The sequence below is a fragment of the Xyrauchen texanus genome, chromosome 10 (genome assembly GCF_025860055.1).
Source record: "Xyrauchen texanus isolate HMW12.3.18 chromosome 10, RBS_HiC_50CHRs, whole genome shotgun sequence".
NCBI lineage: Eukaryota > Metazoa > Chordata > Actinopteri > Cypriniformes > Catostomidae > Xyrauchen > Xyrauchen texanus.
Window position 1 is genome coordinate 23,979,546 of NC_068285.1, and position 27,364 is coordinate 24,006,909.

Here is a 27,364-nt window from a genome sequence, read left to right on the forward strand (position 1 = left end):
TAACAATAATGCATTACAGCCTTTATTAATAAAGTTTTTAATTGTTAGTTCACTCACTGACCACATTATTAAGAGCACATGTACACCTATTCATATGATTATAATCAACCAATCATGTGGCAGCAGTGCAATGTATACAATCATGCAGATGTGGGTCAGGAGCTTCAATTAATATTCACATCAACCATCAGATTGGGGAAAAATAAGATCTCAATTATTTCGACCGTGGCATGATTGTTGGTGTCAGACAGGCTGGTTTGAGTATTTCTGTAACTGCTGATCTCATTGGATTTTCACACATAACAGTCTCTCGTTTACTCAGAATGGTGGCAAAAACAAAAACATATCCAGTGAGCGCCAGTTCTGTGGACAGAAATGCCTTGTTGATGAAAGAGGTCAATGGAGAATGGCCAGACTGTTTGAGCTGACAGAAAGGCTATACTGTACAATTGAAGTGAGCAGAATAGCATCTCAGAATGTCAAACATTGAGGTGAATGGGCTAAAACAGCAGAAGACCATGTTGGACACTATATTAGGACCATAGGGTTCATAATAAAATGGTAAGAGTGTGAATAACCTGATTACAAAAATTTAAAATGTAATCCATTAAGCTATTTTGTACTAACATTAGATTGCAGAAATCAATCACATTATAGAAAACACGACATATTACAATAACCATTTACTTCCCATTATAATAAATACTTAACATTGCCAAAATAACCCAGAGACAATATATGAAAATTATTTTATTTCTGGTACAGGCATTATTTGTGTACATCTCAGCACCCCTTATGGAAGAGCGGCTTCTTTAGACAGACAGTGACATGAGAGCACCATGATCATAATCACGGAAACACAGAGGACAGACCATGTGATCCACATCAGAGGAAGAGGAAAAACACACATCTCTATGTATTTATACTTTGATTATTTCTTCACCTGGAAACTGTGTGTACACCAAAATGCTAAGTGAACATCCAACAACAGCAAGGTATCCAATGGCTTGAAATTTGTTGTGGTTTCAGTTCAGTGCAGACTTGGTCATTCCTTTTTTATTTTAAGAATCATGAGGAGTCAACATTCTTACAACCATGCTCCTCAATAAAGTGGCAAGAATATGCACAGTACATGCCAAAGCACAGCTGCCCAATGCATAACTACTGAGATGATCAACTAAGTCAGCTTTTATTCAAGGTGAGAAAAAAAGAAAAAGCCACAGACACAACCTGCTTTGGCTGGCCAGTCAAATGTACTATTCCTGTCCCAAGGCAAGGAAAAGGCTAAGATAAAGGAAAGCAAAGGCATTATGCGAAATATAATTCATGGAGGTTTATGCTATTGTGCTTACTTCCCATTTTAATAGTTGCATTAAAATCTGTGCCAGGAGCTACTATAGAGGGCAGGAAATATTACCAGCCAACAACAATCACCATGTTAAAATCAAAGACTCCCACTATTTTAATACAAAAGTGGGGCCCAAGTTGATTCAATTCAGATGCTTAATTCATCCCGCTAAACACAAAGTAAATGCTAAGCATCCAAAGAAACTACAGTGTAGTTGTCAGTTTTAACGGAATAAAGTAAACAGTCAGAATGGCACCAGACATGATAGGTCTTGATAAAGGAATTTTTATAAGTGTTATTAGCACTGACTATGTCTTCTACTACTAAAATAGGATACAGCCAAAACTTAGGCTCACAAATGTGATGATAGCTGCAGGGCATCATACTTAAACTCAAAAATCATTTTATCCAGACAGACATAATAGACGTCCTGTGCATGCCTAAGACAGGACGCAGTTCCCCCACTTTTAAAAGAGAGTTCATTATTCCAATGAGGGGTGCAATGGTGACAATACAAACTGTCTATGGGCCAGTCAAAAGGGGCAGGCAGAAAAACAGTTGACAGCTCACAGACAAAGGCCAACAAACTCAAGTACATACTGTATGTTCATAACTTGCAAAGTGAGGACAGAGTCTGGACATGGACCGTTTTGCCACAGAAGTGGGGAACAGCCACATCTTGACATGACACACTCCATGAACACCATGCTGAAGTAAAAGTGGTCACAATTCTCCTCCACTTCCTTGCGGTTTCTGCACACCTCCATCCCTCCCAATTCAACCTTTAAAAACACACTCACACACATATTTAAATGCCCACGGCTCACACACACTGGCATCAGTTTAAGTGTTTTCAATATGAAACAATTTACACACTGAAGTCAGATTCTAACAGTTAGGAGGCCCTGTCCAACCCCGGCTTGCTCTCTCTCTCAACATCGGAAACATGAAGAATGAGAGAGCAAGATAAAGGGAGGAAGAGAGAGAAGGATGGAGGGAGCATGTTCAATGCCCTGAAGTGGCAGTATGGAGCCTTAAGACGTCATCATACTCTCTGGTTCACATGGTTTTTCAGCCATCTCTATTTCAGGACAAGGTGAAATCCATCGCTAGAGTAATCTGAGGGGAAACAAAAAAAAAAAAAGGAGAAAAAAGAAAAACAAAGGATTTTACAGCTGTGTAATTTCTGCACCACTAGCAAAAAAAACAAAACAAACATACACAATTTCTTTCTTTTAAATTCCATGCCAGCTTCAATGGCCATTTTAATTGCGAAATCCAGGCTGAAATAAAGGTAAAAGGTAAAACTACTGAAAACTTATAGAAGATGTTTAAAATTCATTTTAAATAAAACTATAACACTGATTCTGGACTGAATTTGCTATAGGAATAGTTCACCCAAAACTGCAAATTCTCTCATCATTTACTCGCCCTCCTGTCATCCAAGATGTGAATGACTTTCTTCTGTTGAACACAAACAAAATGTTTGTGAATTGGCTCTGTTGGTCCTCACAATGCAACTGAATGGTGACCAACATGTTTAGTTCCTTTTCTTTTTTCTGCTGAACACAAACAAAATGTTTAAAAGAATATCTCACCTCTGTAGATCCATACAATGCAAGTGAATGGTGGATTGATCTTTTGAAGCTCCAGAAAGCACATAATGTCAGCATAAAAGTAATCCATATGACTCCAGTGGTTTAATCCATGTCTACAGGGATATGATAGGTGTGCATGAGAAACATAAATATTTAAGTTATTTTTACTATCAATCTCCACTTTCACATTCTTCTTTTGTTTTTGGCAATTCACATTCTTCGTGCATATCACCACCTAATGGTCAGGGAGGAGAATTTATAGTAAAAAAGGAACTTAAATATTGATGTGTTTCTCACCCACACCTATCATATCTCTTCTGAAGACATGTATTAAACCACTGGGGTCATATGGATTACTTTTACACTGACTTTGTGCTTTTAGAGCTTCAAAATTTGGTCACCATTCACTTGCATTGGATGGACCTACAGAGCTGATTTTTTGCAGATTTTTTATACACATCTGGGATATCATGAGGGTTAGTAAATAACAAGAGGATTTTTATTTTTGAATGAACTATTCCTTTAAAAATCTTTTTTTTCCCTTTAGATTAAATGAAATGGGTTTTGGAATAGATTGCCTTGTTTTAAGGAAATATTTTTACCTTGTATTGTGCTGACAATGAAACTGCTCTCGTCAAGGAAGTTACAAACCATCTGTAATAAACAAAATAAAAATAATATTATATATATATATATATATATATATATATATATATATATATATGTCTCTTTCTCTCAGTGCATTCTGTTCCAACAGTACATATTACAAACAGTACACTAGACAAATAAGTCACATGATGTTCATCACCTACGTGGCCAATTAATCTGTCATACATGATAACGGGACCGACAAATTTTATCAGTAGCATAATGCAAAAACATTCAAATTTGCAACCGTGTTTGGCCAACTCGTTCCTTCTACCTGATAACAGTAGAGGGAAAGATGAGACTGTTTCTAGTTGCTCTATGAGTGGGTGTATGACTGAAGGAAAGAGTGGTAAGTTATTGTGCTTACCTGATCACTGAGTAGTATGTGTATCCCTGTGGGCCCCTGTTTGTACACTTGGTTAATGTGGGTGAATGACAGGGACAAGACACTGGAGATTTTCCTGGTAAGCTCACAAGCGGTCATCTCTTCAAGGTAAAGAGCGTGGTAAACTAAAACACAAACAAATATGCTTTAAGGCAATGACAATGTCATGTAAATGACCAAAGTGAGCACTGCCGACTATAGATGTGGTCATTTGGATACAATACAGAAAGCACAGAGAGGCATAATGAAAGGCTATTATATACTGTGAAACATACTGTCGGGTCTGATTAAGATGAGAAATTAAAGACTTTTTTAATTTTAATTTTTTAAAATGGTTTAAATCCTGATTATGACAGAATGCAAAAGTCTCCAAAATAGCTAAACAAGATAAGTAATTAATAATGTATATAATTTAAAAAGAATGTCTCTTGATTTCATGTCAAAGTTAAAAAGATATGGAAAAGATTTGGGTTCATTTAAATACAGTGCTGTGGAAAAGTATTTGCCCCATCCTGATTTCTTCTTTTTTTGTGTATTTTTCATACACATTTGATCTTCAAATGAGATATACCATAAAACAAAAGCAACCTGAGTAAACACAAAATACAGTTTTCACATTTTTTTTATTGAAGCAAAAACGTTTTTGACACCTTTATCACCCATGGAAAAAATTAACTGCCCCTTAAAATTAACAGCTGCTTGTGCCACCTTTAGCAGCAACAACTGCAACCAAACGCTTCCGGTAACTGGAGATCAGTCTTTCACAATGCTGTGGTGGAATTTTTTCCCACTCTTCTTTGCAGAATAGCTTTAGTTCAGACACATTGGAGGGTTTGAGCATGAACTGCCCATCTAAGGTCCTGCCACAGCATCTCAATTGGGTTCAAGTCAGGATTTTGACACCACTTTCATTTTGCTTCTTTTGAACCATTTAGAGGTGGACAAACTCCTGTGCTTTGGATCATTGTCCTGCTGCATAATCCAGTTGCGCTTGAGCTTCAATTCATGGACTGATGACCGGACATTCTCTTTTAGGATTTTCTGGAAGAGCAGAATTAATGTTTCACTCAATTATTGCAAGTCATCCTGGCCCTGAAGCAGCAAAGCATACCCACACCATCACACTACAACCATCATGCTTGACCGAAGGTATGAAGTGTTTTTTTTGTGGAATTCTGTGTTTCATTTACACCAGATATAACGGGACACCTGTCTTCCAAACAGTTCCACTTTCGACTCATCAGTCCACAGAAAATTGTCCCAAAAGGTTTGAGCATCATCAAGGTGTGTTCTGGCAAAAATCAGACGAGACTTAATGTTCTTCTGGGTTAGCAGTGTTTTTTGCATCTCTTCCATGGATGCAATTTTTGCCCAGTGTCTTTCTCATGAACAATGACCTTTATTGATGTGAGAGAGGCCTGCAGTCCCTTGGATGTTGTCCTTGGCTTTTTTGTGACTTCCTGGATGAGTCGTCGCTGTGCTCATGTAGGAATTTTGGAAGGTCGGCCACTTCTGGGAAGGTTCACTACTGTGCCAAGTTTTCTCCATTTGGAGATAATGGCTCACTGTGATTCTTTGGAGTCCCAGAGCCTTTGAAATAGCTTTTTAACCCTTCTCAGACTGATGTATTTCAATCACCTTTATCTTCATGTCAAGTCAATGTTATTTGTATAGCGCTTTTCACAACACACATCGTTTCAAAACAGCTTTACAGAAAATCATGCTTTAACAGAAAATGAAACTGTAATATCTATAATGTCTTAAGAGTCATCATTGTGTAGTTCGATTAAATATGATTGTAAATTGTGCATAAAATTAAATAATTAAATCATAATTGTATTTAGAAACCCGAGTGAGCATGCCAAAGGTGATAGTGGCAAGGAACACAAAACTTCATAAGATGTTGTTTAATGGATATAAATAACCTCTTGCTAAAATCATGAATATAACGCCAATATTACTTATTTATGTATAGTGCAAGTTATGGTTTAAAATTATTACACTAAGTGTTAAGGGTCATAATTTCTGGAATTTTGTTCACCCTTGGTATAGTGCGCTACCGGGTGAGACCTTTTAGCCAACTTTATGCTGCTGAAAAAGTTATATTTAGGTGTTGATTTGATTGAACAGGGCTGGCAGTAATCAGACCTGGGTGTGTCTCATCCAGTTGAACCCCATTATGAATACAGTTTCATAGATTTGGGAATTTCGTAATTAAGGGGCAAATAGTTTTTCACACAAGCCCAAGTATTGGCTAACCTTTTTGCTTCAATAAATTACATTATCATCTAATATCTGTATTTTGTGTTTACTCGGATAGCCTTAATGTTAGATTTTGTTTGAAATTTTGAAACAATTTAGTATGAGATATCAGAAATCAAGAAATCAGGATGGAGGCAAATACTTTTTCAAAGCACTGTATGTCATTGTTGTTACATTGTTTAATGTTAATGTGAAAGATTTTTATAGTAATTTTTGCTAAATGGTATGATTTATTAATTTTAGTCAAATCAATGGTGTATATTTTGTGATGCTATTGACACCAACTTAGAAAATTCCTCTTTCCAATAGTCAAGTTGTCCTTTATGGATAAGATGTGAATTTTTTTACCTCCAACTTTTATGGGCAAAAAAAGAATGTCAATATACTTTAAGTTGGAAAGTCAATTTTTTTTGAGAATGACCCTATTACAGTGTAATTATAAAACCAATATAAAGGGCTCGACCTATTTGAAAACACAAATGAGGTGGAATAATTAAATAAGGCGATCATCATAAATAAAATGATAAAAATCAATGCAATCTATTTGATTTATTGTTCAAATATATTAACTGACTGTTTTCAGGAACAATTTCTCTCTCTTTTTTGTAAATCTTTAGTAATAACTAAACAGTCAAAGGTTCATTAGTGCCAATTACATCCCTATTTGGTGCCATTTTACAATGCAGAACATGGTTACCTCCATACATTTTACATTTATTCATTTAGCTTGTGCTTTTAATAGTGTGTGGTATTGAGCAGCAGAAAAATGATGTGAACATTTTTATTAATTATCTACCATGTATGGATGTTGGACTGCTGTGTTCTCCATTTTTGATGTGGTCACGTTTCTCCAGAAGAGGGCTCTCACTCTGAGAAGCTTCCAGTGAGATGTAGAGCGTGAGCCTGGGACGCACTGCTCTGTACGGGCACACAAACAAACACATACAATATGAAGAGTTTCTCCTCATTTAGATTTGTAAGAAAGCATGTCATCCATCACCTTACCTTGATTTTAGTGCATTGTAGAGTCGGATTCCATCAGCTGCACCACAAATTTGGACTAAATCCTCACGCGTTAACTTCAGTAGATCAGAACCTGAGGCGGGAGAGATTACCAGTTACATTTTATTTTATGTGATCCACAAAAATAATAATTTGGTTTACTTAAAAGGCATACACAGGACAAAACATACAGACACAGAAAAGGGGCATGTGGTGTGCAAATAATGGCATGGAGGGTGCTTCTGCACCAGCATACTCTATAGTGTATAACACGAAGAGGTGCACTTAACTGTGGTGGAATGTGTGCAAAATATTTGCTTCATAAACTGTGTGTGCGTGCGCAAACCTGAGAAATGGGTGAAAATACGACTGTACGAGTTGAATCTGTTCATAAGGAGCCACTTCTGCGTCTCCTGTATAGAGGCTGTAGGACTCAAAGACTGCAGAAAGTGTCAAACACATTGAGAGTGTTTTACAATTTAAGGCAGACTTGTAAAAATCATACAATTCACAAATATGCACAAACCTCCATAGACATGAGGCTACCAGGATCCCCTTGGTGGTTAGGTGAGGATGACTCACTAAAAAACAATTGCCAAATTATCAAATGATGCATAACTTAGCATTATGGCACATTGTCAAATAAACAAAGAGACATTAAATAATGTGTATCACCTGTCAGGTACTGTGCTGCTAGGACTGTATGTGTGTGTGCTGGAGGTAAATGTTGGAGTAGCTGCTGTATTGGGGTTGACGTATGCATTATCTGACCATGGAGAGCACTGAAATCAGAGAAAGAGAGAAATGTAAGATAATACATAGTGAATGTCAGAGTAATGTATAGCCCTACAAACATCAACAAAGAAGGTCTAAAATGAAATATGGATCACATCTGAGGTTTTGGTCATGAGGATAACACTGTTAAAACACAGAAGAGGTGAATGAGTGCTCACACTTCCTCTCTTGCTTTTGGCGATGGAATCGCCACAGTCTGCAGGAAGTGTTCGCTTGCTTGATTTTTTAAGCTCATGTTCCACAGCCTCCTCCATCACAGGCTCCAACCGAGTCTACACAAACACACAGCCCAGTTAAGACATCGTTCAAAGATAAGAGACAGAGAGACTCAAACAAGTATAATTCAATCAAGTATCGGTGCACTAATACTACACAAATGAATAGTACTTTAATAAATGCGTTTAAAATGCTACTCACTTCACTTCAGCAGCTACTTAATTATGGGACTTAAAGGGATAGTTCACCCAAAAACGTTTACTCACCCTCATGCTATCCAAGATGTGTATGACTTTTTCTTTCCCAGAACACATTTGAAGAAAAATAGAAATATATCTAAGCTCAGTAGGTCCTTAAAATGCAAGTGGATAGTGATCAGATCACTACACCAGTGGTTAAATTAATATCTTCTACAGCGACACAATCACTTTTGGTGCAAATAAGATCAATATTTAAGTACTTCTTTACTATAATCCAAAGCTTCCGGTAAGCAGCGGTATACACATTCATGAGAGCGCTGAGTTCACGTGGTCCCCCTGTGACGTATTCGCGTTGGCATGTTATGGACGTAATGTCACATTCTTCTCCATTTTGGGACATCCAGGATAAACACACAAATACAACATTGTGAAAAACAAACAGATACAAATACAGATCTAAACCATAACCAATTAAGTTTCTGTACAGCGTTCCTCCCACTCAGTTGTAAACAGCACTGCGCTTCCGGGTGTGTCGCACGTGTGCCATTTCTCACGTGCCAGCACGATTACGTCATACATGCATACTGCTTGTAGAAGTGACGATTTATAGTTAAAGTACTTAAATATTGATCTTCTTTGCACCAAAAGCAATCATGTCACTTTAAAAGAAATTCCTTTAACCACTGGAGTCGTATGGAGGACGTTTATGCAGACTTTTTATGTCTGTGATTTTCTGATCACCATCCACTTGCATTTTAAGGACCTAATGAGCAGAGATATTTTTCTGTTTTTCTTCAAATGTGTTCTGCTGAAGAAAAAGTAAAATGGGATATCATGAGGGTGAGTAAATGATGAAAACAAATTTAAAAATGCACGTTTGAAATATACTTGCCTCTGATAAAATAGTGGTGTCATAGGAAGGTTGATATTTCTCTTTCTCTTGTGCGGTCCGTTTCTCCATCTTCTCTCTGTCCGTTTTCTGTTTTCTATCTGCTCCCTTTGGCTGTATAGGAGGACAGAAGACTTTACAAAACACAGAAGATCAACAGTCAGGTTTCAGTTCAAGTTGCAAATGTAGTTTCTTTCCGGAAAAATTGAATATCTCAAAAACAAATCAAGCATGGATTCCATCCAATGTGTTCTTGAGAACAAAATAGTCTCTTCTGGGGAAACTGCCACAAAACAGAAATGGAAATGCTCTGATAAACTTAAATGTAAATGTGTTTCCATTGTAGTTTATGTGCATGCCCTCTTATCAAATGGAAGCGAGTGCAAGTTCGCATCTTGTTGTTTCCATCTAGCAATTCTCATGCAATATCCCAAAAACTGCATAAACAATATGTGAATGGAAATTTGGTTAATGTTACCTTCAGGAAACATGGATCAAAACCAATATAAATTTCATGTGATGCATTATTTCTTGCGTGCGTGTTGCGTAACCTTAAAGACTTTGATCTGGCAGCTGGCGGAGTGCAGGTGCTCTGTATATTCTCCACTTTCATTTTGCTTAAATGTGTCAATCTGGATGCGGAACGGAACTCCTTTCTCTCCACCGTGTTTCCGTGGGGTAAACTCTGTACTGATGCAATGAACCTTCATCAATGAGGAAAGGAAGGAAAAGAATTAGTGTGGAATGCATGGAGCAGTTTTGAGATTATGCTTGGCATGCATTACACCATTTTTGCACAGATAAGGTTGTGCCAGACAAGTTTTTAACAACCGGAATGATATTCACAATAATTTGAAACTTGATCGGGCTGCTCCAATGTCAAAAGATAATTTAAAACAGGCAGTTGCCTAAATCGAAAACTATTCAGTCTCTCTCCAAATTATCTGGGACATTAATACAATTTGAACACAATTCCACTGTTCTACTTTCCACCTCAGGAATGACCGAAACCAGAGAAGAGGGCGGCGCAATTCTTACAGATTTTTGAAGAGTGCACATGTGCGCGAACAGACCGGATAACAAATATCGTAGGATGGAGCAACAAGTCAACAACAGAAACAATTATTGTAAACATTTCTGGTAGAACAGTGTTAAAAGCACATACACTATAAACCAGAGGTTCTTAACCCAAGAGATCCCAAAGGGGTTTCGGAAAACGTTTATTTTGTATGAGTGTAAATTGTATCATGTATCATGGCACCACCTACCGGCAACTTGATATAATCCAATTACTGCTTATTGCAATACGTCACCTGGGTCTAGTAATTCGTACATTTATAGTCATCTTAGTTGGACAGAAGATTAGTCATGGAGCGATTTCTAACTGGTGATGGTGATGTTAAAAAGCATTCAACAGAATCAAAAGGTGAGAAAGCCAGAAGCAGGAAATATGAAGAAAAGTACTTGGAATATGGCTTCACTATGACCACAGTGGGTGATTAGTGGTGACGTGTTAGCAAATGAGAGCCTTAAACCATCCAAGATGCTAAGGCACTTAAAAATGAAACATTAATCTCTACAAACAAAGCCATTGAGCTATTATGGTGAATGAGAGGGGTATGATTTTTAAAAGGGGATTGCACTTGCAAAAAGGTAAGACCCACTGCTATGAACTATACCCATTTATACACAACAACGTAAAATATCAATTGTCCATCACATTCACTGGCAAGTGAAAAAGTTTGGAATAATGTACAGATTTTGCTGTTTCAGAAGGAAATTGGTACTTTAATTCACCAAAGTGGCATTCAACTGATCACAAAGTATAGTCAGGACAGGACTGATGTAAAAAAACAGCACCATCACTATTTGAAAAAGTCATTTTTGATCAAATCTAGACAGGTCCCATTTCCAGCAGCCATCACTCCAACACCTTATCCTTGAGTAATCAGGCTAAATTGCTAATTTGGTACTAGAAAATCACTTGTCATTATCAAACACTGATGAAAGCTATTTGGTTCATTAAATGAAGCTTAACATTGTATTTTTGTTTGTTTTTGAGTTTCCACAGTATGCAATAGACTGGCATGTCTGAAAGTCAATATTAGGACAGAAATGGCAAAAAAGAAACCATTTCCCTAGAAACTCATCAGTCAATCCATTGTTTTGAGGAATGGAGGATATACAATGCTTGAAATTGCCAAAAACTGAAGTATTCATACAAAAGGCGTACACTACACTCTTCAAAGACAAAGGACAACTGTCTCTAACAAGGACAGAAATAGACATGGAAGGTCAGATGTTCAACTAAACTAGAGGATAAGTACATCCGAGTCTCTAGTTTGAGAAATAGAAACCTCACATGTCCTCAGCTGACAGCTTCATTGAATTCTACCCGCTCAACATGTACAACAGTAATGAGAAGACTCAGGGATGCAGGATTTATGGGAAGAATTGCAAAGAAAAAGCCACTTTTGAAGCAGAAAAACAAAAAGAAAAGTTTAGAGTTGGCAAAGAAACACAGACATCGGACAACAGATAATTGGAAAAGAGTGTTATGGATCTTAACCCCATTGAGCTTTTGTGGGATCAGCTAGACTTTAATGTGTGTGAGAAGTGCCCGATAAGACGATCACATCTATGGCAAGTGCTACAGGAAGTGTGGGGTGAAATGTCTTCTGAGTATCTGGACAAACTGACAGCTAGAATGAGAAAGATCTGCAAAGCTGTCATTGTTGCACATGGAGGATTTTTTGATGAGAACTCTTTGAAGTAGTTTAAGAAGTTCTGCATTTTTTTTTCAAATTGTAATAGTAATTTTTCACATTATTAATGTCCTGACTATACATTATGATCAGTTGAATGACACTTTGGTGAATAAAAATACCAATTTCTTTCCATAAGAGCAAAATCTTTACATTATTCCAAACTTTCTGCCAATCAACCACTTTCTGGTGTTCATGTAAATGTACTCAATGTTGATGTATGGCTTCTGCTTTGCAGAGTAAAGCCATAACTTGAATCTGTGGATGCAGCGGTGAACAGTGTTAAATGGAAAAAGATTTACCGAAGTATTCCTGAGCTCATGTCATGATATCTATTACAGAAGCATGACAGTTTTTAAGACAGCGCCGTCAGAGGGATCAGAGATCACGCACATTCGGAAGAGATTTGACCAGATTCCTTGAAACTTGTTACATATATTATGCACTGTTGAGGGTGAAATGTGTGTTCACAAAACATTAGATTATTTGCTGATGCATCTGGGGGCAAATTGGCAAGCCTCGACCCATCTTTGCTCTTTTGGAGGCTCCTTATACAATATAATGCATTTGCCTCACTCATTTAACATCTCCTTTTTCACATCACTGTTTTATCTCAACTTGTCAGATTGTTATTAGTCCTCATTACACAGCTCTCTGAAATACTCTATTCTGATTGGTCAATGGTGCCATCTAGCGGTTTAATATTTATCTGTAACAACTGCACCTCCTCGTATCAGATGACTCATCTGTGTATTGTGTGTTTATTTATTTATTTGACAAGTAGTCTTGTAATAAGATACACAATGAGCAGTCAGACGTTCATTAATTACAAAATAATTGTTTTCAAATTCTTCTCACATAATTACATAACATCAATATTTTAGGTCCATATATTTATTTATTTGACCTGTAATAAGCAGAATAACGTACAGGCAGCTGGATGTTATCGTAAAATAAACCCGACAGGATAATCAGGATCCCAACGCAAAGCAGAGGGGTCTTGTATCACTCAAAAGGGGTTTATATTGTGTTAAACAACCGGCTGACTGTACATCACCCCTTACTAAATTGCCCATGTCTCATCTTTTTACATGCCTTCAAAAAGCAATACTGTTGATGAAGAACATTTACAAATCACTCCTTTTGTTTTTATTGGCATTTTGCTACTGTCCCACCTTGACTTGAGGTTGTAATTAAAAAATAATTATTTTAACCAATATTTCTGTGTGTAATGTATGTTTAAGCTTATTAAATCAATTGTGAGTCTCTTGTGTGGAGTGTAATTTGTGTGATGCATAGAGTTATCTGCACATGTAGAGTGTTTAAAATTGGTAACTTATGAGGTTCCATAAAGGTTAGGATGCTGTCTATGTAGGTACTTAGCAAATCAATAGGTTTTGGAACAGATAGTATGTTGAGTAGACAGTGAATGCTAATTCAACCAAAGTAATCATTTTTGGCTATGAAATAATATAATAAATTCATATCATTCTCAGATGTTCTTGATTTCACTGATGATTATCTACAGCAGGGTTCGGTGTAATGCATTACTAAGTAATTAAATTACTTTTTCAATGAAAAAAGTAAAGGGATTACTCTTAATTTTTCAGTAATTTAATTAGTTACTTCTGATGTAATTGTGTTAAATATTGTATAGACTATAGAACAATTCTATATAAAACAATAGTGAATTTGTGAATAAAATCGAAATTGAATGACTTAAAATTAAAATTTATGTTTTCTAATTTAATGTAGCCCCATTAAATTCTTTGGCAAGTTCATGAATAAATTATATGATTTTATATGATTTATTTGAAAGAACAATTTCATGTCTATCCTTTTATTTTTCATTTGGTCGAGGTTGAAAAGTGTTTTAGAAAGTAATTAGTAATAAGTAATGTAATTACTTTTCAGACAGAGTAATTAGTACAGTAATCTAATTATACTGTAGAAGATGTAATTAGTAGTTAGTAATTAATTACTTTTTTTAAGTAACATTTAGTCCTAAGTAACTTACCTAACACTGATCTAGAGTAGTCGATCAATGCTAAAAAATTATTTGTACAATGTTGTAGAAAGTGTTATCTCACACAGCAAGACATTAAACATTTTGTCAGCTACCTCATTGACATTCAAACTGAAATTCAATGGTATGCTTTTTAGGCATAAAACTACCACCACAACATGAAAGCATGCTTGTGATTTAAGCTCAAATCTGGTTCATGTGAGAGTGGTCATGAGTACCTGCACGAACACTGACGCTCGCTTAGAGAGATCCCACAGGAACTCTGCAGCGTTTAGCTGGGAGTCGTGTGTGCGGGGCTCTGTGATACCAACTGACAAAGGGATATCTATAACACAAACACATGAGGCACAGTAAACACTGTTTTTAACCTGAGTGAATCAATAGATATCATGGCAAAGCAACAAAATAACACATGATCACACAACAAGCTCCCACCGATGTCAAGAAGGCGGTCACCAGGCCGATTCCATTTCCAGCCCTCCAGCTGCTGGTGCTCCATGTACTGAAGCCTTCGGTCATGGAAAACCACCCTAACTATACTCTATAATTCAACACAAACCAAACACACACAAACACAAAAAAATCAGACCAAGCACTACTCTTGTAGTGTACACAATATTTTCTTCACATAATCTACAACTCCATGTTAGAAATTGTATCGGCAATCAAAATAAAATGTGATGGGATAAAACACCTGGATAATGTGACGCATTACAAAGACAAAAAATAGACATGTCTTTCTGTTAATTTTCTTCAATGACTGCATGCATATAAACACAGTGCAACCAGTTTAGTCCGATTCACAAACATATGAGCTGGTTCTTTTAATAAATCAGTCAAAAATACTCAAACTCACATGTTATTGTTATTCTGAATCAGAATATAGATAATCTCACCTTCACAGTATTGTTGAGTTCAGGCATCTCCCCTATTTTCCTGTTATCAAGCAACCGGATCTCATAAGACTGGCCTACAAGAGAAGTGAGTTATTGCTAATGTTACTGCTTCTCTTCTCAACAGGTTTGGGGCTTGCTGATCTCCTAGAAGACAGAGAGAAAATGGAGAGGAGAACAGTACCTTGGTTTAGGTAGGTGAGCGTCTCCTCATGCAGTTTAATAGCAGGGGACGTGGCGGTGCACAGCACATACTGAAAGGGAGGATTCTTGGTGTCAGACTCCACAGGAACGCTAACGTCTTCCTGCTTAAAGATGGGCAGAGCCAACACATCACTGCAGTGAGAAACAAAGACAGACAGAGAAACAGATGTTATGTTGAATTGTTTTGTCAGAACCACAGACCCTAGCCCGCTGTCACTATAGAAATGGTTGTGACAGAAACAGGTATGGGAAACCCCCTGCACACATACACCTCTATAAACATCTCTCACACTTAATCTCCATTTCAACATTCTGAACCACAGACATGCAAAGAACACATGTTCCCATCACACTACTGAGAAATGAAAAGAAAAAAAATGGTCACACATCTCTAATATTTATTCTGCAGTTTTATCACCACTAAGATCAACAAACGAACTTGCAAAAATTAAGTACGTACATTTTCAAACAGGCTTCCTGAACAATTCCTCCATCATTGGTCAACAAACAGATAGTCCTGTCCTAAAATCATGCAACTCTTTGAGCTAATGTTGCCATGTCGGGATGGTCAGGATGCTCAAACTAATAGTTTTGATTCTGCCACAAAAGTCACTGACAGTGTTTACACTTTTCAGTATGTCAACATGAAAGAATTCTGCATTTAAAGGAACAGTTCACCCAAAAATGAAAATTCTCTCAACATTTATTCACCAAATTCAGAGGTGTGTGTGACTTTCTTTGTTCAGCAGAACACAAATGAAGATTTTTAGAAGAATATCTCAGCTCAGTAGGTCCACACAATGCAAGTGAATGGTGGCCAAAACTTTGAGGATCCAAAAAGAATAAAGGCAGCATAAAGGTAATCCGTAAACACCAGTGGTTTGATCCATGTCTTTAGAAGCGATATAAGTGTCCTTTTTTACTATAAATTCTCCTTCCTGCTCAGTAGGTGGTGGTATGCACAAAGAATGTGAAATTACAAATTGTAAAAAACAAAAGGAGGATCTAAAAGTGGAGACTGATAGTAAAAAGGGACTTAAATATTGATTTGTTTCTCACCCACACTTATATCGCTTATGAAGTCATGGATCAAACCACTGGAGTCGTATGGACTACATTATGCTACATTTATGCTTGCATTGTATGGACCTACAGAGCTGAAATATTCTTCTAAAAATCTTCATTTGTGTTCAGCAGTAGAAAGAAAGTCATACACATCTGGGATTGCATGAGGGTGAGTAAATAATGAGAGCATTTAAATTTTTTGGTAAACTATCCCTTTAAGCTGGCATAGGGGAAGCATTGTAACATTGAAAAGGTAACACTTTACCTTTAATGACAGCAAATGTGATATTCACAATATTGTTAAAAAAGCTATTATTTTTACCCAACAAATATTCAAAATTCATGAAAACAAAAAACATAATTGTCTATAATCCAATAACAAGGCTAAAAGTAGCTTTTGTAACTGGCAGAAGTGGGGATTTAAGGTTAAATCGGCCCATCAGAAATGCTTATCATCCAATTATGGTAATCTCTAAATGGCCAAATATTGTCCAATTAATTGTCCTGGCCGATATTTTAATCCATCTCTATTTTTTATTTCTCCCCAATTTGGAATGCCCAATTCCCAATGTGTTCCAAGTCCTCGTGGTGGCGTAGTGATTCACCTTAATCCGGGTGGCCGAGGACGAATCTCAGTTGCTTACGCATCTTAGACCATCAATCCACGCAGTTTATCACGTGGCTTGTTGAGTGCGTTACCATGGAGTAGGGTTGAACGGTATGAGCTTTTCACGGTATGATAACAGTCTCAGAAAATATCACGGTTTCATGGTATTACACCATTACTATAATTAGTGAAAACAGAAGGGTTATTTTATTAATTTATTTATTTTTGAGCAGACACTTTATTATAATTGAAACTTGAAACCATTTATTTTATTGAAGTATGTGTTACACTTTTAAGAATGATGCGGCGTACACTCTTGGTACATATGTGTAAAAAAAAGTCTCCCTTTTGAAAATAAATAAATAGAAAAAATAAGAAAGCTAACAGAATAATAAACAGAATATAATGTAACTATAACATGTTATATAACTAAAGCATGTTAGTTTACATGTTAAATGAACTACTAAATAAAAAATAACATCTGCTGTGTGAGCTTTTAAAGTAATATCCGATGATTATTAACAGTTAACATATACTGTAGGTGTGCGACAGCGAGGCCAGACTGCTCCTGTCTGTACCATTGTATCTTTGGCTTTGCTTCAGGACAGATTTTACATTGGAAATCAAGTGTCGACCTGCCATAGATCGAACATAACCTGTATTTAATGTATCCTGGGTTGCATTTCCTTTTATGTTGCATAGTTGTGTTCATGGCTTTCAAGTACAAGGACATGCATCAAGTGACATTATTTTTGTTGATGATGTCAACAACAAAATCTACAGGAAGTTCTCTCTACCCCTTTTAAAAATGTAAGAGCATTTACTTATATGAGCCCATTATTATCCCATTTGTTACCTAATATTAAATATTTATACACACATTACACAGAAGGCAAGGCTCCTCATTACCATGGTTAGGTCAGTGTGCTAGTCTTAAATAATAGTAATAATAATAATAAATTAATGTATTCATGAAAAATAAACACTAGCTGAAACACATCTTGAAACTTTACCCGTTTACATGCTAAGAGTCATGATGCGGGTCTCCTCGATGGATTGACTTTCAGCACACAACTGAATAACACAGGCTGCATGAATATGATAAATGATTACTGCAAGAGTTAGATTAACATACAGGCACGAAGGGACTTCAACGTTTTTAAATTGCACAAATAAAAAATAAATGTACATATTTGTCTCTTGCTTGCTTGCTTGCTTGCTTTGCTCGCATGTCAATGATGCAGAGATCTACTTTTATATTTAATTTAATAACTGAGAAGGTTTACCAGCAAAATCAGTAGCACCAAACATCACAATCAGCCTCAAGAATGGACACAGAGTAGCCGTATAACACTTTTCCTTGAGCAGAATATTGCACTACAGATTGCTAAATTTGTTCAAAGGGGAAAGTGAGACATGCATGGTTGCCAGATTGCACAAAATAAGTAAAACATTAGGCGGAAAATATTTCCAATTTGCGCAAGTATAAATCTCAAACTGGGGGTGTTTCGTCTCTTATCTGAGCAAGTTATACGCTTGTGGAGATGCGTTACGTCTCAATGCAACTGAAAAATTTAATGAAAATATTTTATTCATTTTTTTTAATGATAAATGAGCCTCACCGAGAATCACATTATAGCGACAACAAGGTGGTTACCCCATGTGACTACCCTACCTAACAACCTAGCCAATTTGGTTGCTTAGTAGACCTGACTGGAGTCACTCTGCACGCCCTGGATTCGAACTCACGACTCCAGGGGAGGTAGTCAGCGTCTTTTACTCGCTGAGCTACCCAGACCACAATCTATCTGAATTTTGAATTATTTTCTATGGTAATCAGCATTCTGCACATGCTGTCCCCAGTGTATTTATGGCTTGGTTATAATAAAAAGTCCCACGTCAAGCACCGGATCTTATTTTTTTTCTGGTTATCGTTGAAATTTGGTTGCACAATAAACAGCATCTGGGATTATAATCCACTTGAACTCTTGAAGCCTCTCTCTGTCTGGACAGCCCCATCACAGTGAGGAAAGACTAAGAAAATGTTTAACACATTTTGTATATTGATTTAAATAAATAATACGCTAATTAATTGGTTATGAGCGTTCTTTTCTTTGACTTTCTATCTTTCTTCTGAACAAACATATAAATCGAGCAATTATGTCATTTGTTAACTAAAAAAACACTATTTGCAACCATCAATTTTCCTGCAGTGCAAGACGTAAAAATTAAATGGTTATTAATTTACCATTTACCAACTTAATAGGGTAAAGTTACTTATAGTTACTTACAGTAAACCCTCTTAATGATTTAAATCACACTAAATCATGTAAACATACATGATGCCATTTTGGGGCTATAGTTTTGAGGGTGTATTTGAATGTTTTTTGTAGTGATGCACTGATGCCACTTTTTCTCTTCCGATCCCTATATCGGAAATCTCAGTATCGGCCGATACCAGTGTTGTTTTTTTTTGTGTAATCAGTTTAGGATATCTTTACATTATTGTGTGTAACTAATTGAGAGTACTCTTTAATATATAAAGAAACACAAACCTCTAACTACACATTATTTCAATATAAATGTATAGCTTATTAAGAAACACTTTATTATTAACTAGTTTACTGGATAATGTAGCAGCAAAATTAACAGTAATTCCAGTCTTCAGTAGAAAAGAAACCAATGTTTTATTTTGCTTTTATTTTTTCCAAAAATATTTCAACTTGCATCTGGACTTTAAAGGATTCAGATCTCTTTTTTGTTCAATTTATTTATAAGACATCATTTCACTTTTCATTCACACAGTTATTTTTTGGAACCATTCAACTTAAATATTGTTATAAATTGTAAACGAATACTAATGATGACAATAATAATGTGTGCCACCGATCGGTGCATCTCTAGTTTTTTGACTGGCCCCATTCACTTCCATTGCAAGTGCCTTTCTGTTTCTCATTTTTTGCTTCTTATAAGTAAACAAGGGATGATTCCAAATGATTTTCTCTCCCTGCAGACAGTAAACACTGTTTGCAAGGAGAGACGGTTGAAGATTGCCATGACCCTGTGCATGACATTTATACATACTCCTTCGCCACTCTGACACATGTAGAGGCGGTATCAGGTCAGTGCAGTAACAGCAAAAGAAGCCAAGTCAGTAAGCTGGCAGTCTGCTTGACATGACGTGATGTGACGTTCGTAACAGTGCTGCCCAGCAATCTGCATCTATTTTCTGAAATATAAGAAGCCCCACTGTAACATTCCGTTCCACAGCTGCTCCTTCCACACATAGGCATGAACGCATGCTAGACAATCTGCACCTCACACCCTCATTCACCTCTGGGGCTTCACGAAAACATCACATTAGCACTTTGTCACAGCTCTGACTTACAGACACAGTGGGAAAATGGAGAAGCATATCTCCATTCTAACTAGATCCTAACCTGATCTGACCCAGCTCTGGGAAGACACCTAATAATGCAGCAGTAGTGCAGCAGCCGCTACAGTATGTGCTAAAAACATTAATACCAGTAAGAATGGTCCTTATTGACATAATATATGTCAATAGGGACAGTCTGGTTGCCTTTGGATGACCATGTTAACTGCAGAAATGCAGGGTGCTGGAAGAGTAATGAGAAACTTGATAGCACAGAGGCAAAGCATGTGAACAACTCTCTTGCGCTAGTCTAACACTAGAGTGCTCCTATGTCCCGTCACTAACAAAACTTGTAAATTCAACCACTCACTTTACTCTCTCTCTTACACAGTATTGAAGTCACTTGCATATGAACATTTGCAGAACAACAGTGCGCTCCAGAGAAAATGCTGATTCTGCTTTTTCCACCACAACCTCCCAAAATCCCGCCAGATCTCAGTGTCACCATTCCATGCAACCCAACCTCAAATGCATAATGTATATTCCTTTCATGCACGGACCATATTTCAAACTCCTTGTGCCCAGATGGGAACAGCAATAACCACTGATGATTTGTAAAGGCTACATACACCAATCAGCCAAAATATTAAAACCACCTGCCTAATATTGTGCAGGTCCCTCTCGTGCTGCCAAAAGAGCGCCAACAGGCATCTTAGAATAGCATTCTGACACACTATTCTTCTCACCACAATTATACAGAGCGGATATTTGAGTTACCGTAGACTTTTTCAGTTTGAAGCAGTCTGGACATTCTTTGTTGACCTCTCTCATCAACAAGGCATTTCCATCTGCTGAACTGGCACTCACTGGATGTTTTTTGTTTTTGGCACCATTCTGAGTAAATACAAGAGACTGTTGTGTGTGAAAATCCCAGCAGATCAGCAGTTACAGAAATACTCAAACCAGCCCATCTGGCACCAACAATCATTCTACAGTTTGAATCACTGAGATCACATTTTTCCCCATTCTGATGGTTGATGTGAACATTAAATGATACTGCTGACCCGTACCTGCATGATTTTATGCACTGATGCCACACGATTGGCTGATTAGATAATCGCATGGATGTTTGTTGGTGCCAGAAGGGCTGGTTTGAGTATTTCTGTTACTGCTGATCTCCTGGGATTTTAAATGTCAACAGAGAACATGAAATACGAGCTTTTGCCCGTTATTGCACTAATTTGCGCAAAAATGAAAAAACACCAAAAATAATGATGAGAGAGTGGTTCGGGAGACGTGGGTGATGTTTTTATTTTCTAATAATTTTTTGTCTGCTGCTTACCAATGTCTTTTACTGCTGTTGCACACTGCCAGTCTCTCGCTCGACAGGAAGAGTGTGCACACCTGACGGCTCTTAAGATAATGTAAAGCAGGTGAGACTTAACATTTATGCAGAGCAAACAGATAGAACAGCACATTCAATATGCTTGATAGATTTTTTTAAATAGCAATCCCACTGTTTGTGCCGCTTTATCACCTGTGGTGAGGAAAGGAGAAGCTGACATCTGCACTCTTACAGAAGCAGATATCTTGTATAATACCTGTAGTTATATTTAAATAAAAAATATAATACTATTAAATAAAAAAAGAACAATGCTTTAAACATATAAATTTATCAATCAGTTGAATTATGTTTTGAAAACCAATTTCTTTCATTTATTTTCTTGTGTAAAGAGGTCAGTGTTTATCACTTTTTATGATGACGATACTGCCATACAAAGGCTGCAAAATACACCAACAAAACAGTTAATTAATTGAGAGTGGATTTTATAATTTTCTCAAAACCTGCATATAGTTAAGCGAGACCTGTCTGTCACAGGGCAACTTACAGTATAAGAACCCCAATTTAAATTAAGTTACTGTGTTTTGCCTTTGCAAAGCAGAATAATCAATAAGAAATCTGAATCTTATCGAATCGTGAGATGCCTAAAGATTTCCGACCCTAGATTGAAGCTCATTAAGTGTTGTATAGTATAAAATGAATAAAATTACAACTCCCAAATGCATCTACACTACGCAATAGTTAAGTTTCACACTGCAATTGCTTTTCATCTCTTCAGTCAACCGAGCAAGCACAAAAAGTTGTGCGAGATGTTTTAGTCAGCTTGAATGAAATGCATTCAATTTTACTTTAAAAGTTTACAAAGCCTGGCTAACTGAAATATGCAGCAACTGATTGTTGTATTGTGTGAAAGGAACATGAATTGTGTTCAGCAGTGCAGATGTCAATTCAGAGTTCTTAAAAACAATTAAGAGGACCACACTTAAAAGACTGAACATTGTGTTTTTGTATATTTATGTTCACAAGGTGAAGCAGATTAACATGAGCTGCGGTTGCTGTTTTTTGCAGACAGCCTTTGAAATGAACTGAAAATATTTAATTAGGTTTATAAGAATTTAAACTCCTTTGTCATTACACACTGTTCCTATTTTGTCATAATTGATGAGCTCCGTTTTCTCATGCCTTTTTGTGCCGTTATATTGTGGCACATTACCATTACCATCTCTTAAAAAAAAGAATTGACTACAACTGTGCTCCTACATTTTTGACTGTTATCCTAATTTTTTTTAATTAGGAGGACAACTGCTCCTATAATAAATTTAAGCATAGGGTCCTGCTATCCCAGGTTAATATGCAGAGACAACTATAAGTAAGCCATTTGTAGGACGATTTTCTCAAAAAGTATAACTGCGGAGCAATCAAAATATTGCTTTTTGGGTTTGTGTACCCCAAACAGCCCTACAAAGCAACACTGGCTGAACCAATGGTGAGAGTTTGGAGGCAGGACTATCGGTTTGTTCGACCAATGGAAGATGGGGGAAGAGTTTCCTAAAATCAGTTTGAAAACAGTCACTAGTTTTGCGATTCTTTTGAGTGCTGGAAATGCCTGAGTGTTTACACATTACATCTTTAATAATGGGATATTAATGATTTATATAATTTGATACAATATTTTCTGTTGTTTATTCAATTTGTGAATGGATTAAACAAAAATTGTTAATAACAAAAAATAATGGGATAATCAGACAAGATTCCTTTGATATCAGTAAATGTGACACGTGTGATTTCTGCATGACTAGCATCATCAAACAGAACAGAAAAAGGACGACTGTTCAAACAGGTTTCCAGAACAATCTAGCGTCTTCCATTGGTCCAACACTCAAAACCAGCAACTGCTTTTAAAGGAATAGTTTACCTAAACATGAAAATTCTCTCATCATTTACTCACCCTCATGCCATCCCAGATGTGTATGACTTTAGACTGCAGAACACAAAGATTTTTCACAGAAAGAGAAGGATTTCTCAGCTCTGTATGTCAAGTGAATGGTAGACAGAAATTAAGCTTTAAATAGCATATAAAGCAGCATAAACCCCTTCTGAAAACATTAATATAACCACTGGAGTCTTATGATCTACTTTTATGCTGTCTTTATGTGCTTTTTGAAGCGTTAAAGTTTTTGTCAACATTCGCTTGCATTGTATGGACCTACAGAGCTGAAATATTCTTCTAAAAATCTTCATTTGTGTTCAGCAGAAGTCACATCTGGAATGGCATGAGGGTGAGTAAATGATGAGAATTTTCATTTTTGGGGGAACCATTACTTTAATGGGGAGGGGGTGAGTATTGACTGGGAAATACATTTATTACACGTTTTATGTTTTTAATGGATCATAAACTGCTTCCAATCTTAATGTCTTGGCTTTAAAGGCCCATAGCAAAAACTGTGGATGAGCTATCTTGAGTATAATGGTGACCATCATCTTGAACATTGTATATATTAACAACTGGAGTATCCCAAACTGTTAAATGACGTCACGATGTTGACCGCTCTATTTGCGCAGTATCATATGACGTAATGGAGTTTAACTTTCGCCTCAAATTCTACAACCACTAAACGCTTTATTCTCCAACGGTTTAATCCCCAGTCAACTAGACACGCGAACAGGCGCGAATTGAACTTATTCTGCCTTTGATAATAATTAATTTCGCATCTCATAGACAAGAGCAAAGAACACCCTGTTCCAGGAAGTAAAGTTACTTCAAATGTGATAGTTGTCCTTTCAGTACAACCACTGCTTAATAGCTCCTCAAAAGGAGTGTGAAGAAAATGCATTAATACCACTTTAATCAATAATGTGGTCTCGTATAGTTCTCAAGCTGGTCAGATCGGATAACTCCCTGTCTATTGTTTTGAGCTAGCTATAGCCACTATAGCCATATGTGAATCAGCCGATAACAAAAACAAATTTCGCGAAGAACGAACTGATGAATACTGGCGTCAAAACAAGAGTCTGCGCAACCCGTAAGCAAAAATCGGCGGGTATCATGTTTGTTCTGCGAAACAAAAATTGAGGGCGCAAGACAGCTAGCCAACAATCTCGCCATCAAAGTTGTCTCACTCCCGGCTTAGAGACTATTGGAAAGCTGGTTAACAATTCACATGCTGCTCTAACCTCATGCTGTACGCGCCAGCTCCAAGCTCCTGACCAATGCCAGATAAACTGGCATCAAAGTCGTGCACAAGCCCGGACTCGATGGTAGCATCGTCCATCTTCAGCACCCACGCCATGGCGCCCAGATCCTTCTCCTCCGACTCTAACCGGAGGGCCGCCAGCTTCACCTCGTACCGACGGCACCTGCGCGGAGCTCGCGTTGCAGCTGACGGACCGCAGCTAGTCCTACTAGAGTGGGTAAGGTGGCCACCCGCGGAAGGCTAGCTCATAAAACCAGGGCAAATGGCTCGAGCCCTGACTGTCGTGTGTCTCGCCATTGCTTCAGCTTCACAGGAACACAGGCGAGAAATATCAGTCTCAGGATGAGTTGAGGCGTCGTGAAGTAAACTCAGCCCTCGCCTTTATGCTCATCAACACTGTATTATCCAGTGGGGGAAACCTTGCGTCTTACCACCCTATCTGCATTAGCTCATCATCTCTGCATGCGAACTTACATTATATAAAAGCAGGGTGGGAGGACGCTGTTGACAGTCACCGCATTCACACGCAATGTCCGCTCGATTTGGGGCTGGCAGACCTTGCTAGCTTTGATCTCCGCTGCTGTAATAATCCTAAACGCAGTGAGGTGGCTTTGTGTTCACTGTCTTCCGGAAGATCTCGCCTAATTTCATCGGGCTGACCCGCCGGTGGTTTAGACTTGACACTTTGTGTTTTTTTTAGCAGAGGCCAAAGACCACAAACATCGATACGGCCCTCCGTGTGTACACCATTCAAACACCAAACGCTAGAAATCCACAGCCGTAGGAGGGATCCGCTCGGGAATCTGCCAGCCAATCATATTGCTGCTCTCAGCCCAACGGAACTTCGCTCAGCCAATGGGCTTACAGATATCTGTCGTCATCGTCTGGCTAAAGGGAACTGATACACTGCTGGCATTCTAAGCTTCCAAACAAACTTTAATCTTTAGGAGTAATTCAACTATGGGCGAACAAATGATACGACATATCACCTTGGCAGAAATGTATCGAAGCCGTTCCTGTCACATGACAACATCTTATCTTAACGTCTTATTTACGAGATACTAAGTCATGTTTATAATAATAAAAAGTCATAATTATTAGATTCAAAGTCATCATGTTGAGATAAAAGTTAAAAACTAAAAGATAGTGTATCATAATTAAGAGAAGTCAAAATTACGAGATAACGTCATAAATATGAGATAAAAAACAATGAGATATTAAGCTAATCCACAATTTTGAGATTAAATCACAATTATGAGGGGGAAAAATATTAGATTAGTATCTCATAGTTATAGGATTTTTTTAATCTCACAATTATAACGTACTCGCATACTTTTTTTTTTACTTTTATCTAATACATTTTTACCTTTATATCATAATGACTTATGTCATAATTATTATATGCAGTCGTACTTTTGAGAAAAACAATTATGATAATGTAATAATAATGTAAAAATTATTATATAGTAGGCTAAGCCACAATTTTGAGATTGAAAATTATAATAATGAGGGCAAAGTAAAAAAATAAAAATAATATATATATATACATATATATTTGAGTAGTATCTCATCATTATGACATACCATTTCATTTTTTTTTTTTACTTTTTATTTAATAATTTTCACTTTCATATTATAATTTATGTCCTAATTAGATTTAAAGTGATAATTTTGATAAATAAAAAAAAAATCATAATTATGAGATAGTAATCATAGATTAAAAAAAATCTCATATCTCAATTTATTCTTAATCTCATAATTCTGATTTATCATCATAATTCGGACTTCTCAAAATTATGACTGAATAAAAATAATATCTATTTCTTAATCTATTTCAGAATTATGACTTTCTCAAATATGACTTTACATTTTCCAAAGCATGATTATTATTTTTTTCAGTGTGGTGGAAAAGGCTACCATAGAAATGGAAACCTGTGAAATAACGGACAAAATCCTTTTGATAGTACATTTAATGATAAGATTCGATTTAACATTTAATGTAACTTTCATGGGTTGGCATTATTTTTACCAACATGTAACAAACACATTTCTATCGTTCTGTTGAACTTGGACTCATAATTTTTTGAAATCATAATTTAATTTGGGTTCAAAATTGGAATCGCTGCTGACAGCCAGAATAGCAAAGTCTAAAATCCATTTGATAGGGTTGGAAGGTTCAAATGACGCTGTAAGATTACTTGAAAATATAGACTAGTGCTTGCAGTACATATTGTAGATAAATAAGGCACAGTGTGAGATAATCAGCTCCCAGATTGGAACTGTTTTGCTGTGAAATTCCATTCTGAAAAAACAGGTATAGCCACTCAAGGACATCATTTGGGGTTTCCTTTATCAATCTGTTGATGTTGTTTGGACAGGGCATGCCTTCTAACATGATTGGGCTCTGTAAACTATAGTGGTCACTGGTCATCCTTCATAGGTGTTTTCAATGGGTGATACTAGAGATAATTAGAGAGCATGTTGATTACTGATATAATGCTTGCTGATACACGATCAGCCACAACATGATGATATTCTTCTCACCACAAATG

General features: G+C 36.8%; 1 protein-coding gene across 1 annotated transcript; it reads right to left on the reverse strand.

Moving 5' to 3' along the window:
- LOC127650890 (upstream-binding protein 1-like) lies at positions 1-25,569 on the reverse strand. The gene is made up of 16 exons (XM_052136529.1): positions 24,793-25,569; positions 15,212-15,363; positions 15,031-15,104; positions 14,570-14,675; positions 14,353-14,459; positions 9,895-10,047; positions 9,347-9,457; positions 8,197-8,310; positions 7,919-8,025; positions 7,770-7,824; positions 7,590-7,683; positions 7,247-7,337; positions 7,038-7,159; positions 3,962-4,104; positions 3,549-3,600; positions 1-2,467 (listed from the first exon to the last, which is right to left on the reverse strand). Exons 1-16 carry the CDS (start codon positions 24,906-24,908, stop codon positions 2,430-2,432), a joined length of 1,635 nt encoding a protein of 544 aa, XP_051992489.1. The 5' UTR covers positions 24,909-25,569; the 3' UTR covers positions 1-2,429.
- Between the last annotated feature and the right edge of the window lie 1,795 nt (positions 25,570-27,364).